Here is a 17,015-nt window from a genome sequence, read left to right on the forward strand (position 1 = left end):
GCTAAGTGATTCTGTTAATCAAGTTGTTAATATGAAAAAAAGTCTCCATTCCGATTTAACAACGATTGCTATTCGCAATCGTAGAAAAAATGTAAAATCACTAGGACCAGCCCAGCTAGATTACAGCTGTATAAATGGGTCACTAAACGTTTACTAAGCCTCTGCGACACGACCATGCATTTTTGATCGCCACTCCGGCTATTTTTCGAAGGTATGATTGTTTAAAATAAACAGCAAAGATCATTATGTACAATAGCACCGATTCATGTACAACTTTAATCGAATGGCTCAAAACTTATTAAATTGTTCGTGGTTCAATCCTTGTTTCAGTTATATGTTAAAATCTACCAAACTTAAGAATCGGAAGTTGTTGCATTTAGTTTGTTCCACTGCTCTACAATGGAGTTTTTAGCCGACGATGCTACATAACCACATCCATTTGAGATCTTTGTCGGAGCTGCGAATAGGCCTTCGATACAATAGTCCACTCCGGAATTCCAATTGTGAGCGGGATTTCCTTCAAATTTCATGCCACTGAGTGAAAGCTGGATCTTCTCTTTCGTAGATTTGGAGACTGGGACATCTACATTTCTTAAGAAGTCGAACTTCAAATTGTCTTCAATGAAATTGTTTGATATTTGCTTCCATTTTATGAGTTTCAGGTTGGGTTGGTTTGTTTCAGAAGGTGGGTCCCAGATTCCAAGAGAATAGGTGACGCCGAATGCTCCGCCTAAAAGCGATAGCTTCAGAATAGGCTTGAACATTCGTCGCATTATCAATTATCTGAAAAAAGGTGGCGTTTATTTTCAAAATGATACGAATACAAAACATATTGCAACTTTTAGGTACCGAAATGTAGGAAATTAGAATAATGAGACTAAGTTCAAGTTTTGCAACAATTTTGACCTTATGAAAGAGACTTCATTAAGAACAAAACGCACTTATTAAAAGCTCTCCGATTACTCTCAAGAACCAAACAGGTTTTGTTAGTGCTTAATAGGCAAACAATACTCCGCTTTCACCGTTTTTCCTCTTTCAGTTTAAAACGAAGGAAGTCTTAGCTGTAGACGTGTAGTGTTCAACACCGTTTTACCTCTCCGTTTTTTTTACATGCGCTTGAGAAAGGAAAAAAATGATATAGGAAACGCTATCTGCATTTTCCAGCCACGTAAAGCACAATAAAAGCAAATTTCGTTTCACAAACTAAGAAAAAGCACAAGTGCGTTGCGTTCAATGATTCAATGCAAATATATAGTACCAATACCACTCAGCTGAGCTTGGCATATCTAAAAACGCGTGATTCATCATGTAAAAATGAGGCGTAATTTGCGGCATGGCATGATCAATTCGAGCTTTCAAACATTTTTACTAAAAGGACAAATTGAGACTGAAACTAAATTGCAACGAACGCAGACACGTTTGCAAATTATATAAAATCAGTCATCTGTGGGACGACGGAATGCTATAAAATTCATTTATAAAACAATCACATTTCTGAATTTTACTCTACATTGCAGAGCGAGCCAGAAAACCTTATTGTTTCCAGAATGCAGCGCTATATGCCACAAGAGAATTTCAGTTTCGAAAACGACGAAAATCCTAACGATGGTAGTCCTGGTGATCGGAAACCAACATCTGAAACAAGTTCGCTTGCCGACGATCCAAGGCCTGAAGATCAGGAGCGGACCCAAACTCGAGAACCCAGAGATTACGGACCGGATCCCCGCAATTACGACGATGGCACACCACAACGACCACCACCACCACAACGTTACAATTCCGCGCCACGTCCGCAGCGCGACGGCAGCAGAGACCGAAGATATGATGACGATCGTTCAGGATATCCAGACCAAAACCAACGACGCCAAAGCTACCCAGATAGGAGAGAAGAAGACGATCGCTATTATAGAGACCAATATAGACAAGATCCTAAAGACAATCGTCATGAGTTACAGTACGACAACAGACGAAGACCTGACTACTCTAATCGTCCACCACCGAGTGAAGACCGACAAACATACGACAGTCGACAACGGCCATACGACAATAGGCAACCATACGACAACCGACAACGGCCATACGACACCAGGCAGCCATATGACAACCGACAGCGGCTATACGACAATCGGCAACCATATGACAACCGACAACGGCCATACGACAACAGGCAGCCATATGACAACCGACAGCGGCTATACGACAATCGGCAATCATATGGTGATCGACAACGACCATACGACAACAGTTCAACATACGACTACCGACAGCCATACGACAATAGGGACCCATATGGCAACCGACGAGAGCGGTACAACAGTAGGGAGCCCCAATACGATAACCGACCATATTCTCAGTTTGACAATGACAGGCCAGCTCAGCATGACAACTACGACAATCACAGGTACGGTTGTAATCTTTTCTATTATAATTCTCTCCAGTATATGTTTGTGTGTATTTGTGTGCATGAGTGTGTGTGAGCGCGCGTGGGAATGAATTCGGTTCTTACTCTAGTTTTCTTAATCGGCCGAACCGAATACATATATTTTTTTTGCGTCGTGCTAGGTACCGATCGTATACAGGACAATTCAAATTTGGTCCCTTAGGAGAAAAAGGCCAAAGGGGAGAAAACTGAAGTTAGACTTCTACGTATCCTTCGCAGTTCATTTCCCTTAGATGGCTAGAATACCTGCATCTTTATTGGATTCAAATGATTTAAATCATTCTCACTATGATTGAAGGCCTCCTGAAAGCCGATCTTAATGAAGAATCCAATTGAGATCATTATTACACATAAAAAAAACTGGCAGCAGTACACGGTTTTGAGTGCTTTACTATTGAGCTACCAAAAATAGACTTCAAAAAGACATCAAGTATCAAATGATGAGTTGACACGGGATAAAAGCAATAAAAAGAATCCGAGCGCTCGCAAAAAAGTACTCCATAGGCCTAAAACCTAAAAATTAACACGGGTGCGCAAGTAAAGAAAAACTATTATTTCACATTTTTGAGCAAAAAGATGCGCTTGAAAATCGCCTGACTAAAGTTGGAGTTAAGTAGGAGTAAAGCGAGCAGCTGGTTTTTGATATGGAAAAAGCGAGAAAACCAGCATAGTATAACGTTGTAAATCTTGATATATCTAACAAATGGTAACCCTGTAAAACTCAATAGGCAAAACTCAATATGCAAATACAAATTTCTCACATGGCTAATTTATGTGACAGATATCCGGAACCCCGGGGCCCAAAACCTCCGAAAGCACCTCTGAGCAATGAGCCCGACTACGTTGACCCTAAATACGGACAGCGTCCGGTCTATGACTTCGGGTTTGGAACTGGGAAAAAGCTGGGCTTAACACCTTCCACCCCTCCCCCCACTTACACAGAAACAGCGCCTTTCGTTCCCAAGTCAGAGCAAAGTGAGAGAGCGCAAGAACCTCTGACTGTCTCCTCTACAGTGAATCCATCAATGCAGACTCCACAGCTCGAAATGAACAGCCAGAATGACGAGGGCCAGGGGATGTATCGTCGAAATAATCAAGGCCAGAGGAATGACACTTTGAACCGACAGTTTAACACGAGGTAAGAGATCGCAAGTGGTCTACACATTTCGCCCCTCTGAAATTCAGTGGCACATTTCTTCCCTAATAGCTCGCACTCAAAGTCCAGTAATGAATATGGGGCGAAATGTGTGTAGGGGCAAAACGCTTCGCATCTATCGCAAGTAATATATTTTAGCCAGTGTCGGGCTCGTTTTTAAAATTCTTTGCCATTATTTCACGACACCCCTTACAATATTTTTATGGAAGCGTCGACCTAAACTTGGAGGGAATCGCTAACTCTGACAAAAAAAGAAACTTTTGACCAAAAACTTTCAAGCGAGGATAATATACATCAGTTTTGTGCTAGGCAAAATTGGGATCTCGACGAAGCTTTTCGCTAGTTTTGTACAAGCGTGAACTCCTTCAGTATAAAACCGCAGCCAAATATAGCACTAATTAAATAATGATCATATAACTATTGAGACATGAAATTGATGTCAACAATACCCTAGAATCTTTCTTCTCTAGTTTAAAGTAATTTGTTTAACTATAAATAGGTTCTGGGAACTCTTATTTGCGACCCAACTTTGGTTCAAAAGCAGCATGCAGGTCAAATCGACGCTTAAAATAACTCAGCTTTGAGAGTTTCTTCGCTGAAAAACTTATTCATTAATTTGCCAAGAATTCGCTCAGAAAGTAATAAGTGAATTAGATGAAAAAATTAACTCCAAGTTCCTTAATTAAACTAGCGTATCGTTTGTAGAGAAGGCACTCATCCCGCAATAGCGCGCGCATTTCACAACGACAACAAGAGCATCGGGTCTTCAGTAGAGGACAGCCACAGACAACAGCTCAGACGAGAGAGAGCTAGATCCATGGAATCAGATAGCACTCATCAAAAATCCACCAACAGTCAATCGTTCATGTCACCTTCCAAAGACACTTCAGGTTAGACATGTAAAATACAACAAAACCTATTTAGCTTATACAAATTTGCGCAACAACAGGTTCTAGAATATATTAACCTTATCCAAAAAAAAAACAATTTATCTAATACATAAAAACATTCGTATACAGAGGTGAAGCGGAGCTTTGCATCACTTGCGTTATAACATTAAAAAAGCATCGCAAGCCAGTGAACAAAAAATGAGACGAAAGCCGCAAAATTTAAAATGTCAAAAACACTACACCTAAAAAACACTAGCACATGAATTTTGGTTGGAACTTCTCTTCTCCTACGCCAATCCAGATATCAAAAACTATAACCAATTATCATGGAAAAAGACCAATAAACTAGCTGTTCAGCTCTTTCCGGAGAACCACTGTTGCACGCTCCAGCTGAAAAATGTCAAGCAACATTTTGATTATTTTCTCTCGAGTGAAATATGTTATAATACGTGACTGTCCGATTATTTTTCAGGAGGATGGAAAAAAGGAGGAGAGAACAAACTGGAGGTGATCAGAGGAGGCAAGGAGAGGGAGCAGTGGGACAACAAAGTACAGTACCTGTTGGCAGTGGTTGGATATGCTGTGGGGTTGGGAAATATATGGAGGTTTCCCTATCTAGCCCAGAAGAACGGAGGAGGTAGAGTTGAATAGTTAATATTTTACCCGGAAACATTCATCACTGTGATAGACGTTTTGTTTTCAAAATAGAGAAGCAAAATTTTTGTCGTCCAAATAGATTTTCCGATCTTTTTTTGCTCAAAACAAAATAAGGACCCTCCCTTGACAAAACTCTTAGCACCCCAAAGCGTCATCAAGTGTTCTGCTTTACGGTATCCATTAGCAGCCGACTTCAAAATTTTTCTGAAGTCCCCTTTAGTGCCAGATAATACTTTGCTTGATGGGTGCGTGTATCATTTTGTCATCAAGTTTCGACAAAATAGGGTCTTTATTGTGTTTTGTGAGAGCTCGGAAAACAAATTTGATCAACCTTAAAAAAGGTCGGCAACGATTGCGATTTTTTTTGAAACTCCAAATCCCCCAAGAACATGCTAGTCCAAACCTCGGAAGAAAAGTTACTATTTTCCAAGATAACAACTTCAAGGTTGTGCGTTTTCCTTTTTTTTGAAAAAAAAAAGAGTTAAAACTATAGCAGGCGGTATAGTTTTTGTTCTGAAAATGCATTTCTAAGACTGAACAAACAAAATCGCAGTTCAGATTTTGATCAGCTATTTCAATAAACGTGAAATACTTCATGGACTAATTTGGTGAAAACAACCAAGGCTTTATGTTCAGCAGAAATAAATCATTGTATCAGCCATTTGATTTTACCAGTTAATTAAACATCCAATAGACATGATTTAAATCGTGAACAACTTTAAGCGTACACAACTTGAGCGTGAACAATTTTCAGCGCGAACCACTAAAACGTGAGCAATTGTGAGCGTGAACAACTTTAAAAGCAAAAAAATCACAAGACCTATAAAAGTTTCGTCACTACGTTCACAGGCAGTAAAAAACGCAGCAGTTTCACTTTAAACGATCAAAACACACATGGTTTTTAGGACATCGTTATTCTAAAGAAGTATAGGGATAATGAAGATAACAAATACTGAAGGGACACATTTTCTGAAGATAACAAACCAATATTCAAGAACTTCAATGAAAAGAACTCCAATGAATAGACCGCATATTCATAAATGATCAACTGTAGCGTGTTTCAGGCGCTTTCCTCATCCCCTACCTCTGCATGTTGGCAATCGAGGGAGTCCCGCTTCTCATTTTGGAACTGCACATCGGACAGAGGTTCCGGCGAGGTCCTCTTTTGGCTTTCCGAGACATGAGCAAGTATGCAGTCGGAATCGGCATGGCTTGCATGGTCTCTTCCTTTTTCTCGGCCTGTTATTACAACACAGTAATATCCTACTGTATATTCTACATGGGGATGTCATTTCGCAAAACTCTTGCATGGGAAAGTTGTCCCGATGACAGTGGTGTTAACACTAGCGAGTGTAATTTAGCAGGACCTGCCTCTTACTTCTGGTATCGCGAGACACTCAACATTGCGGACTCAATCGAGGATTCTGGTGGTGTAAGTTGGAAAGTGTTCGTGTCCACTTTGGCAGCATGGACTCTGATTTGTGTTTGTCTAGCTCGAGGAATCAAGTCATCGGGAAAAGTAAGAAAAACAGATTATTTTGACCCCGAGAAGCAAGTTACAAAACTTGACGCATAAAAAAAATATAAGTTAAAATTGGGCTATTTAGGGCCTTAGCGAGGCTGGGGGTATTTCCAAGAAAAACATGAACCCAAGAAAAACATGAACCCGACCTTTTAATGAATCCAATTTTTAGCACTGATAAAATGAACATGTCTCGACTGTTATAGTTAATGATAAGCTGGGTGAACTGCACTTTCAAACCTAGCAGAGAGATTGGAGGAACCAATATAAGTTGTTTTTAGATCATGCATTGTGCATTAATTTTAGGTGGTTTACTTCACAGCAACATTTCCCTATTTGGTGCTGACTATTTTCTTCTTTCGTGGCGTCACTCTCGAAGGCGCAGGAGATGGACTCAAACACTTGTTTAAGCCCGACGTAAGTTCAAATTTTGAAAAAAATGACATCAAACTTGTGACATTCAACTAAAAACATAGCCAGCCTCAAAGATTTAGAAACTTTTGATTAAAAACAGGGGCGGATTTATGGGGGGTGGACGCCCCCCCCCCCCCTCAGGGATTCGACCCCCTGCCGACCCAAAGGTACTTTTTAAGAATTCCATTTTTGGCCGACCGACCCTAAAATTTTTCTAAAGGCGCCTTTGGCGCCAATACATACTAATTTTGAGGGGGGAGTGCGCGCCGAGAAAACGCAATTTTTTGGTCAAAATTTTCCAAAAAGTGCCTAAAAACGCCTTTTTGGCCTGTTTTTTCAAAATTTTGTCTGCGGCGCAGAAATTTTGGCCAAAACAGGGTTTAAACAGTGCTTAGGGAGAGCTCAAAAAATCAATTCGGTCGACAAATTTTTTCGAAAACTTTTTTGAAAATCCGCCCCCCCCCCCCCCCCTCGAGTCAATCTAGATCCGCCCCTGATTAAAAACATTTGATCTTCAATACGAGGGCTGGTTTGACATCTCCCGTGCGTTAAGATTTGTAAGGCAAGCTCTTACGAGTAAGCTTAAGCTTAGTTTAACTTGCTTACTATAAAAGAGGAAATTTTCGCTTGTTTAAGAGTCATTCATTTGTGTTCAAAATACTCAAGATTCATTTGCATGTTGCAGTTTTCCAAAATCTACGACGGACAAGTGTGGCGCGAGGCGGCCAGCCAGATCTTCTTCACTCTCTCCCTTGCAGGAGGGGGACTCATCTCCATGTCCTCCTACAATAGCTACAACAACAACTTCGCCAAGGACGCCATCATCGTCGCATGTGCCAACAGCCTCACTTCACTTTACGCAGGAGCTGTCATATTCTCAATTGTCGGTTAGCTTTATTGGCCCTTTTTATCTACGAAAAGGACCAACAAAAGAGATATTCAGCTTTATGCTAAGAACAGCTTTTAGCCCCTGATTAAAAGGGCTATATTTATCTTCCTTTTAGCAAAAAAAAAGAACTTGAAAAAATTGAGAATTCAAACTGCGAGCATGAAGACTTCCTGAAAAAATGCAAGAAAGAACATAAAACGTGTCTTCACTACGCTCAATGATTATTTATTATTAATAAAGCTGAGAAACAGCAAAGCAAAATTCGAAGCAATGACATGCTCAGAATTGCGCTACTGATACTCAAATCCACCAGCTATACCGATCAGCACTTGTAACGTTTAAGGGCACATGGCGACCGTGGAGTTTAATGAATGCACCAAGCAATTTGAGATGGACAGCGCCGCTCTGCAAGTGGACCCCTCCAACAACCCTTGTAATCTGGACACCTTCATGACTGAATCTGTCTCTGGAAGTGGACTCGTCTTTATTACCATCGCAAAGGTAGAAACGTAATACAGCATCTTCAAAAGTTGACAATAGTTGATGAACAATTCATTTTAACAAGATCTTCGTTGTTTCATGGATCTAATATTTCTAAAAAAAAAGAGATTAAAGAAATTGTTTTCGGATACCAAGAGAGGCATTTTCAGTCTAAAGGCTTTTGTGGGCCGAAAAGGGAATTGTAACCAAACTGTAGTTGGTGAAATAAGAATCAATAAAGCCAAGAAATTTTTATTTACAATTGTTCTTTAAACGGCAAACATGCTGAAAACATGAGTGGTGACAGTCCTCCAACGGATTTGGTCCTAGTGAGCTTCATTGAAAGCATATTTTCAATCAAAAAAATTTCTAACCGGTCACAATACGGAAGCTGATGAAACAACTAGCAACTTGACATTAACCTTAATTTACTTCACATGAAGAGGTAGGGGAGCGGTGGCGAAGCATTTACCGCTTCTCCTCTCAAAAGAAAGGCAGGTCCTCCTTCATAATCTTCGAGGCCCTTCATGATCAGTGCTCGTTGCTTTGAAGCCGAGGCAACATTTCCCAGTCTAGAAAAAAGCCGAAAATTGCATACAATTCTTAGTCAGGGGAGCAACATCGGTTCTGCGTGAAGAGCTAAACAGCTCGTATGCTGTTGTTTTTTCCTTGTGGATAAGTCGTTTTGACCTAACTAACATTCTTTTAGGCTTGTACTGAGTTCGGCAGTGCAGGACCCTTCTTCGCCATCGTGTTCTACTTCATGTTGATCACACTGGGCATGGACAGCATGTTCGGGATCCTGGAAGCAGTCATCACCTCTCTCACAGACCTCAACTTCTTCAAGAACATCCGAAAGCCAGTCATTGTCGGTATGCAGTCGGGATTGATCATATTTTTTAAGACTTTAGTCAATCAACACAAGCTTCAATGGAGAAAACGACAGACTTGATACTGGAAAAACTGGCATTTTTCAGCCATGCTTGAACGTTATAGCTATAATCTGCGTGTTTTGAGCATTTTCTGGATGCTTATTACAGTTTTTAGGAGATCTTGAGACATACTTCCTGTTTGAGAAATTAGCTTTTGCATACCCAAACTGTCTAGAATGGGTCATTTGCTCATATTAAATTTTGTCTAAAAAGTTAATGCGACTATAATTTTGACCGTTCGTTATTGTTTTCAGCCGTGTGTTGTGGATGTGGCTTCATGTTGGGTATCACATTCACCGCCACCACTGGCGAGTATGTGTTCCAGATGTTCGACGAGTACGTCGCCTCCTATCCTCTCTTCATCATCGCACTCTCAGAAGTCTTAGTGGCAGGCTGGCTCTACGGCATCGATAAGTTAGTAATACTTTCTTTGCTCGGCTATAATAACAACAGTTCTCATCCTTCTGTCTGAAAAAGAATCAATATGCGTCGACTGGATCGATATACAGCTATCCTAAGTCATCAGCACTTGGTTGGAGAAAGATAAAACCCAGAAAACTTAGTAGAAAAAATTATTTTCACGGAAAATTCAAGACGAAAAAGGAAGAACAAAAACTTAGATACAAAAGCACGATATCCTTTAAGAATGAAGCGGAAACAAAGCCGACCATTTTTGAGCAGACACCAGTTGAGACACCAAAAAAAAGAAAATTAAAATAAAAGTTTCCAAGTCCCCCCTGAAATTACAATGAAGAATACTTGCGAATATATTGAAAATTGCTAACGGCACAGGAAAAATTCGTAATATGCCAACTAAGCCGACAAACACAAGCAGACAAACGATAGCACAATTATTCAGAGTTTCCCAGAAAAAAAATCAAATTACTTGCATAAAAAAATACAAAAACCGGCCGGGATTCAAACTCCTAAGGATCTTAGACCTAAGGATCCCAAAACATGCTTGTTCCCACTAAACTAAATGATAACGAGCCTCGACGGTGTTGCAGTTCCATGATAAAATAATTCAACTTCTTACAGATTTGTATAAATAACTGTTTATTGGAAAAGTTTTTTCCCGATTACAAGTCACCTGCTCTCACAAGTGAAAAAAAAACGAAATGAAACTTTTCTTAACTCTATAGGGAAAAGATATCTGATCCAATGTTGATGAAAATGTATATTTTGCACCAAAAATTAAAACCAAAAAGATGCAAATGCTATTAAAACATTACATTCCGAGGCTGATACAATTCAACAAGCCAATAGTAAAGCAAAAAATTATATCAAAGCCACCAGTTACGAGCTAAAATATGTGCGCATACGTAGTTGCCAACAGAAAAAGACCAGAACCCGAACTTAAAACACTTTGCAACCACAAGCGTAATTAAACAGGTTTTTAAGTTAAGCACGCGTGCTGATTGGTCAGCTCTCAAATTTAAAACTGGGCTTTCAAAATAACGTGCAAAAACAAACTCCTAACATGGATAGCCGATTACTGTGCAACTAGCACAGAATGTTCCGACCATAGTCTTTAAAAGAATACATTCTTTTTTCAAATAGTGTCCCTTTTTGGCGTGGTGTGATACAAGGATCTGAACGAAAAACTAGAGCTCGAACATATCTGACACTTATAGAGAAAAAAGCAAATTGGAAAACAATGTTTGCAGAAAAACTATTAGAATGAAGAACAAAAAAAATTTTTTTTGCTTGTTTTTGATCGCAAAAAGGTGCAAAAAAACTACACTTTACTCGAGTAAATCTACGTTTTACGGCTTAAATTAAGCTATTGCAAGCGAATTATAAGCCAATAAAATAAGCTATTGTGGGCTGGCTCACTCACTGCATTCGCTCGAATTAAGACAAAAAAATAAAAAATTTTAAACCAGTTTTTCTTAAAACTGGAAAATTTTCTGTAAATTTTAGAGTCGTTGGAATCACGACTGAAAGGGGCTTTGATATGATATATCACTCAACTCTCACCGATGATTATTTGCGGTAGCTGATTTGTGAGGAAAAGAAAACAAACTAAAACACACCCGAATACAAAATTCTTCCTTATATTTCAAATGGTCGGAATAACACCATTTTGTCTGTGGTCGTTACTTACTGAAAATGGCTAGTCTTGGGTTTCTTGGGCAGAGCTTGAAAAATTTGAAATGGCTGACCTAAAAAAACCCTGTCAAAAATTCCTGCGCATGTCACTGATAATAATCATACACATTCCGCAGAATGTGGATAAACATGAAATTTCTTGTTTCAGTTTTGCACAGGACTTCTACCTTATGACTGGTCAGCAGCCATTCATTCTTCTCCTCGTGATGATCAAGTTCGTCTGTCCCACCGTCATGATCATCATCTTCTTCGTCAACATTATCTACTTGTTCAAAGACGGGGCATCCTACTCCCGATACAACCAAAACTTGGTGAGCAGATGCAGTGGTGGACAGTTTTAATATAGTTTGAGCGAAACAAACAGCCTTTTTTGTTGATGTCTATAACCCAAAGGCTCACTGATATCTGAATAACAGTAGACTAAATACCCATAGAAAAAATGAAATCGTACATAGTGCTGATTTAAAGTATCCGGACAAAACGAACGAAACTCGAATTTTCAAACGCGTTTTTTTCAAATTGGGTTAAGATTAGTCAAAAAGTGAAGAGATCAAAAGTTGATAAGAATTTCTTCAGAACTCTTATGATGCAACTTTTTCTCCGAAATTCTCAACCAAAATTTTAACCCAAAAATGGGTCATTTTGGCTTTTTTCATTTAATCAAGAATTACGCTGAAACTACATTGTTAATTGATGAGAAAATTATATCACAAGAAGCCTCTTACACAACAAAGTTTAAGAAAGGTTAAATCTTCAAAAACCAGTATAAGAGAAAAAATTTTTACTTGATAGTCAATGAATGTGATTTTTACTATGTAAAACCCAGAATCTGTTTAAAAACAAATTTTAAACAATTTGCGCTAATTTATGGAGATTTAATCCTCTTAAACTTTGTTGAGCTGTGTAAGAGACTTCTTGTGATATAATTTTCTTATCAATTAACAGAGTAGTTTCAGCGTAATTCTTGATCAAATGAAAAAAGCCAAAATGACCCATTTTTGGGTTAAAATTTTGGTTGAGAATTTCGGAGAAAAAGTTGCATCATAAGAGTTCTGAAGAAACTCTTATCAACTTTTGATCTCTTCACTTTTTGTCTAATCTTAACCCAATTTGAAAAAAAAACGCGTTTGAAAATTCGAGTTTTGTTCGTTTTGTCCGGATAATTTAAATCAGCACTGTATCTTGAAGATAAAATCATTTTCAGATTGATTAACAAGAAAAGAGCAACCGGTCTCTGGTTAAATTGCACAGAATACTCCGAAGACTTATCATAGCAAAAAAAATATTTCATCACATGGTTCATGCATCTTTGAACTGAGCTCTTTGAAAAGTGATTTTTTCATTCATAATTTAGCTAAAATTTGAGGCTGAATAGCTGCTATATAAATTTCTTATATGTTAATTTCAGGGATCAACAGAGCCTACACCCTATCCCGGATGGGCCAAAATGGTTTGTGCCATGTTAACACTAGTATGTACATCATACATACCAATTATGGCAGTATACGTGCATTTCACGAAGAAGAAACTATTCTCCCAAGAAGAGACGGAGGATTTTCCAGAACAAGAGCTGTTCAAGCATTACGATTTGGGCGCCAAAGATCCTTATTATCCTCCTGTGCTGCTGAGAAAATTTAGGTTAGCATCAAGTATTTATCTACAAACAAAACAGCCAACAGACAGTTGCAAAAGAGTCATTCAACTAAAAACCAACTTTACAAAAATGCTGTTGAAACATTCTTACAACCTTATACTCAGAATGTCTATACCTAAATTCGAAATTCCGTTAAACTAAGCTAGTTAACAAACAGAAGCGGATCTAGGATTTTCTCAAGGGGTGGGGAGGATTTTATAAAAATTGTTCGAAAATTTTGAACTTTTTTAGGACGACCATATTGATTTTCGGAGAGCTCCCAGAAAACTATGGAAACCCTATTTTGACAAAAAAAAACTAAGCAGCAGGCAATCTTTTGGAAAAAAAAGAGGTCAAAAACGCCGTTCTTGTATACTATTTGGAAAATTTTGACCAAAAAAAACTGGCGAACACTTCCCTTCAAAAGTTAGTATATATTGGCGCCAAAAGCGCTTTTAGAACGCCCTTGGCGCCAATATATATTAACTTTAAAATAACGGTATTAAAATAAGGCCAAATGGGGACCCTTTGGTTGGTGAGGGTTTCGAATCACTGAGAGGGGTGCATCCGCCCCCTTTTAAATCCGCCCCTGTTAAGAAGACTAAATTTGTCTAAACAAACACCGCTCTCCACGAGCACAACTATTCCTCCCTTTTCAGAAATGAAACGAAAAATACATGAACACGGAGCTTTTTCAAATTGAAGAAACGTTTCCGACCGCCAGTTCTTTTATAACACCAGCCCATGGATTAATATGTAATCTTAGGTCGTTGGGATATCTACAAACTGAAATCCACTTTTGAACTAATCATTCCGTTTTTGAGCAATTTGCGCTGTCGTTATTGGAGTTTGTAAATATCCCTCAAGCAAATAAAATCGAATTGAAACTGACAAGAAATGAAAAGTCAAAACATGAAGTTTTTTAACATGAAGTTTAACATGAAAAAACATGAAGTTTAACATGAAATTAACTCCATGAAGAAGCGTCATATTTTAGCTATTCAGCCTGGTCTTGCTCAATATTCATAGAATTTTCTAATCGATTTGAAAATTGTAGAACATTGAGAAACACAAGACCAGGCTATTTAGCTAAAATACGACGCTTCATCGTGGAGTTAATTAGGGCGACAGAAAAACTTCATGCCTCGTTAGGAAAAAATGAACCAAACAGCTAAGTTTGCTATCACAACAGAGGACTCATGTATACTTTCAGGAGGGAAGTTTCGGTGTCAGATGACATACGCGATCGACACGCAATCGATGCCTTTTCTGACCCCAGATCAGACAAATCAAGTAACCTAGATGACATGTTGTCCATTCGAAGCAAAGTCGCTTCTGAAACATCAAGTGTGAAAAACTATCATGAGAACCAATCATATCAGCCGGACCAAGCAAAGGATGTGAACTCTTTAAACAACCAGGAATTACACATGGAAACAGCAATAGATGCCAATGACCATGAGTTCTTTTAGAATAACAGAACATCAAGTCGACCTCTATTTTTGTACCTCTATTTGAAATTCGAAAAATATACTTCTCAAACTTTTTCAATAAAGTTCAGATTCCATTCATGAAATGTTACTATCCTTTCGATTACACCTCTAAATATCAAATAAATATATTTCAAATTTCACTCATTTTTGACTTATCATGACCTTTCAGATTGACCAAAAAGATATTCTGAAAAGGCCGGTTGATATATAAATTCATGACCAATTCGTAAACAAATTTATCTAAGCTTCATCTGAACCAACAACCGTAGAGCATTTTTAGTTAAAATTGCATCACACTACAGTCCAATCTAATCGCAAATTCAAAAATCTAAGACTGTGTTCCAAAAATGAGCACTGATCAAAAATCTTTGAGAAAATTTTCAATGGGAAACGATGACGAAAAACAAAGTCTTCTTCCATCAAATATGTCCTCAGGACGATCAAGTATTGATGATAAAAACTGCTCTTTTTTCTCCAAAATAACCTCAACTCGCTTCCAATTGGCCTACTTAGGCTTCATAGGATTTATGATTGTCTTCGCAATTCGCATGTGCATCAACGTAGCTTTGGTGTCCATGGTTGCTGATAGCAGCCAGAAATCTTCTTCGGTCAACGATCATTGTCCTACTAGAAACACAACCAGTTATCAAACAGAAAACCCTGCTAACAGTCGCGTATACTTTGATTGGACAGTTCAAGAGCAAGCACGGATTCTCGGCGCTTATTTCTACGGCCGCTTATTCACGCAAATACCTATAGGAAGCCTCGTTTCAGCTTACGGCGGAAAACATGTTTTAGGATTCGGAATTCTCTTATCTGGCCTTTTAACGGCTGCAATTGTACCGGCTGCTTATTTGGGACCTAACTGGGTTCTAGTTTGTCGGCTGCTCATTGGAGTGGTTGACAGTGGTACCTTTTCGGGCTACTTTCAAATGGTTGCAAAATGGGCTCCTAAGCAGGAACGAACTGTCTTCTCTACAATGGCAACAGCTGGAGCGTATTTGGGTAACGTGTTCGGATTTCCATTGGTAGGCTATTTATGTGGGCTTGAATTTGCTGGCGGTTGGCCCCTCCCTTTTCTAGGAATCGGAGGAATTACGGTTATTTGGTTCATCGCCTGGTCTGTTTTGATATACGAAACGCCTGCTGATCATCCAAGGATTTCACTCGAAGAACGCGAACTACTGATGACAAGTGTTGACTATCACACTATAAAATCAAAACAAAAAGAAAAAATTCCATGGAAGAAAATCGTGACAAGTAAACGAGTATACGCGCTACTTGTAGCAAGATGGGCCGACGGTATTTTTGGAATGGGTTTGTCCATGTGTCTCTCTCAGTACTTCTCGTACGTACTTAACTTAGACATATCTACAAACGGTTTATTGAGTGCCGCTCCGTGGCTATCGTGCTTCTTAGCATCATTCGTATTTTCAACAGCTGCCGATTATTTAATCAATCAGAACTACTTCTCCATTACATTCGTCCGGAAATACAACCAAGCAATCGCTGCCATATTCCCTGGAATACTTTTAATAGCTACTGGATACTCCGGCTGCAGTGTTAAAATGGCTCTATTGTTTCTTTCTGCAGCTGCATTTTTCTTTGGATCGCACTTCTCGGGATCAGTCTGCAATGTTTTAGACTTAGCACCGAAACATGCTGGCATCTTAACTGCATTTGGAAACACTGCTTCTTCATTGGCTGGTTCGGTAGCCCCAATTATAGTCGGTGCTATTATTGAAAAAGATGCTCACAGTGACCTACTATGGAGACGTGTTTTCATGTTTTATGCGGCCGTGAGTTGGCTTGGTGGCATCGTATTTGTAGCATTTGGATCTGGGAAAGCTCAAATGTGGTCAAAATAACTTTGCCCGATACTCAGTTCTTAAGTATGACCTCATTAACTTGACTTAATTTTCCAATTTAAAAACCACGTTTAGCTTTAGAAATGACCCGTTTTAATTTCTATATAGCATATCATTATTCAAATTTTTATGTCGACATTTTAGAAAGCGATTTTGAGTTTAGACACAGAAACTTGCCGAAAACGGAGTAAATCTTAATAGCAGCGGTGTAACAAAGAAAAATTGCAATCAATTTCAAACAAACATTATGCAATCTTGAGGACAGAAAATAAACCAAAAGCTACCAGTTTGAGAACAGAAAAAAATTAAAATACATTACCTGGTTTATTACCTGGTGCGCCACACGCACTCAGGCTTGAATGATCTGTCATAGTGGACATCATATTGTGGTGTGGCATCCCGGAAGCGGTTAGGAAACCATTATACCGGGGTTTTCAAGGCAGAGGTGCTTGAGCAAACTCTCCTTGAATATCAATTATGAAAAAACGTCCGACAACACAACCACCGGCGCTAAAGAAGAACTGAAAAC

The 17,015-nt window shown here is 38.9% G+C and overlaps 2 protein-coding genes across 2 annotated transcripts; both read left to right on the plus strand.

Moving 5' to 3' along the window:
- Positions 1–1,096: 1,096 nt before the first annotated feature.
- Positions 1,097–14,667, plus strand: LOC134852173 (uncharacterized). The gene is made up of 13 exons (XM_063868486.1): positions 1,097–2,401; positions 3,222–3,578; positions 4,302–4,486; positions 4,959–5,123; positions 6,208–6,662; positions 6,972–7,082; positions 7,765–7,966; positions 8,312–8,469; positions 9,158–9,320; positions 9,635–9,794; positions 11,641–11,803; positions 12,901–13,130; positions 14,339–14,667. Exons 1-13 carry the CDS (start codon positions 1,548–1,550, stop codon positions 14,595–14,597), a joined length of 3,462 nt encoding a protein of 1,153 aa, XP_063724556.1. The 5' UTR covers positions 1,097–1,547; the 3' UTR covers positions 14,598–14,667.
- Positions 14,668–14,816: 149 nt separating this feature from the next.
- Positions 14,817–16,622, plus strand: LOC134851016 (sialin-like). Its single transcript, XM_063866895.1, has one exon. The coding sequence runs from the start codon at positions 14,966–14,968 to the stop codon at positions 16,484–16,486; it is 1,521 nt and encodes a 506-aa protein (XP_063722965.1). The 5' UTR covers positions 14,817–14,965; the 3' UTR covers positions 16,487–16,622.
- Positions 16,623–17,015: the final 393 nt, after the last annotated feature.

Source organism: Symsagittifera roscoffensis, chromosome 7 (genome assembly GCF_963678635.1).
Source record: "Symsagittifera roscoffensis chromosome 7, txSymRosc1.1, whole genome shotgun sequence".
Taxonomy (NCBI): domain Eukaryota; kingdom Metazoa; phylum Xenacoelomorpha; order Acoela; family Convolutidae; genus Symsagittifera; species Symsagittifera roscoffensis.

What these genes read in the sequence shown, in the direction of transcription:
- LOC134851016 (XM_063866895.1), top strand. Translation starts at nt 14,966, where the DNA reads ATGAGCACTGATCAAAAATCTTTGAGAAAATTTTCAATGGGAAACGAT.
- LOC134852173 (XM_063868486.1), top strand. Translation starts at nt 1,548, where the DNA reads ATGCAGCGCTATATGCCACAAGAGAATTTCAGTTTCGAAAACGACGAA. An exon ending in ACCTTCCAAAGACACTTCAG is followed by an intron (nt 4,487 to 4,958) that starts GTTAGACATGTA and finishes ATTATTTTTCAG; the next exon opens with GAGGATGGAAAAAAGGAGGA. An exon ending in GAATCAAGTCATCGGGAAAA is followed by an intron (nt 6,663 to 6,971) that starts GTAAGAAAAACA and finishes CATTAATTTTAG; the next exon opens with GTGGTTTACTTCACAGCAAC.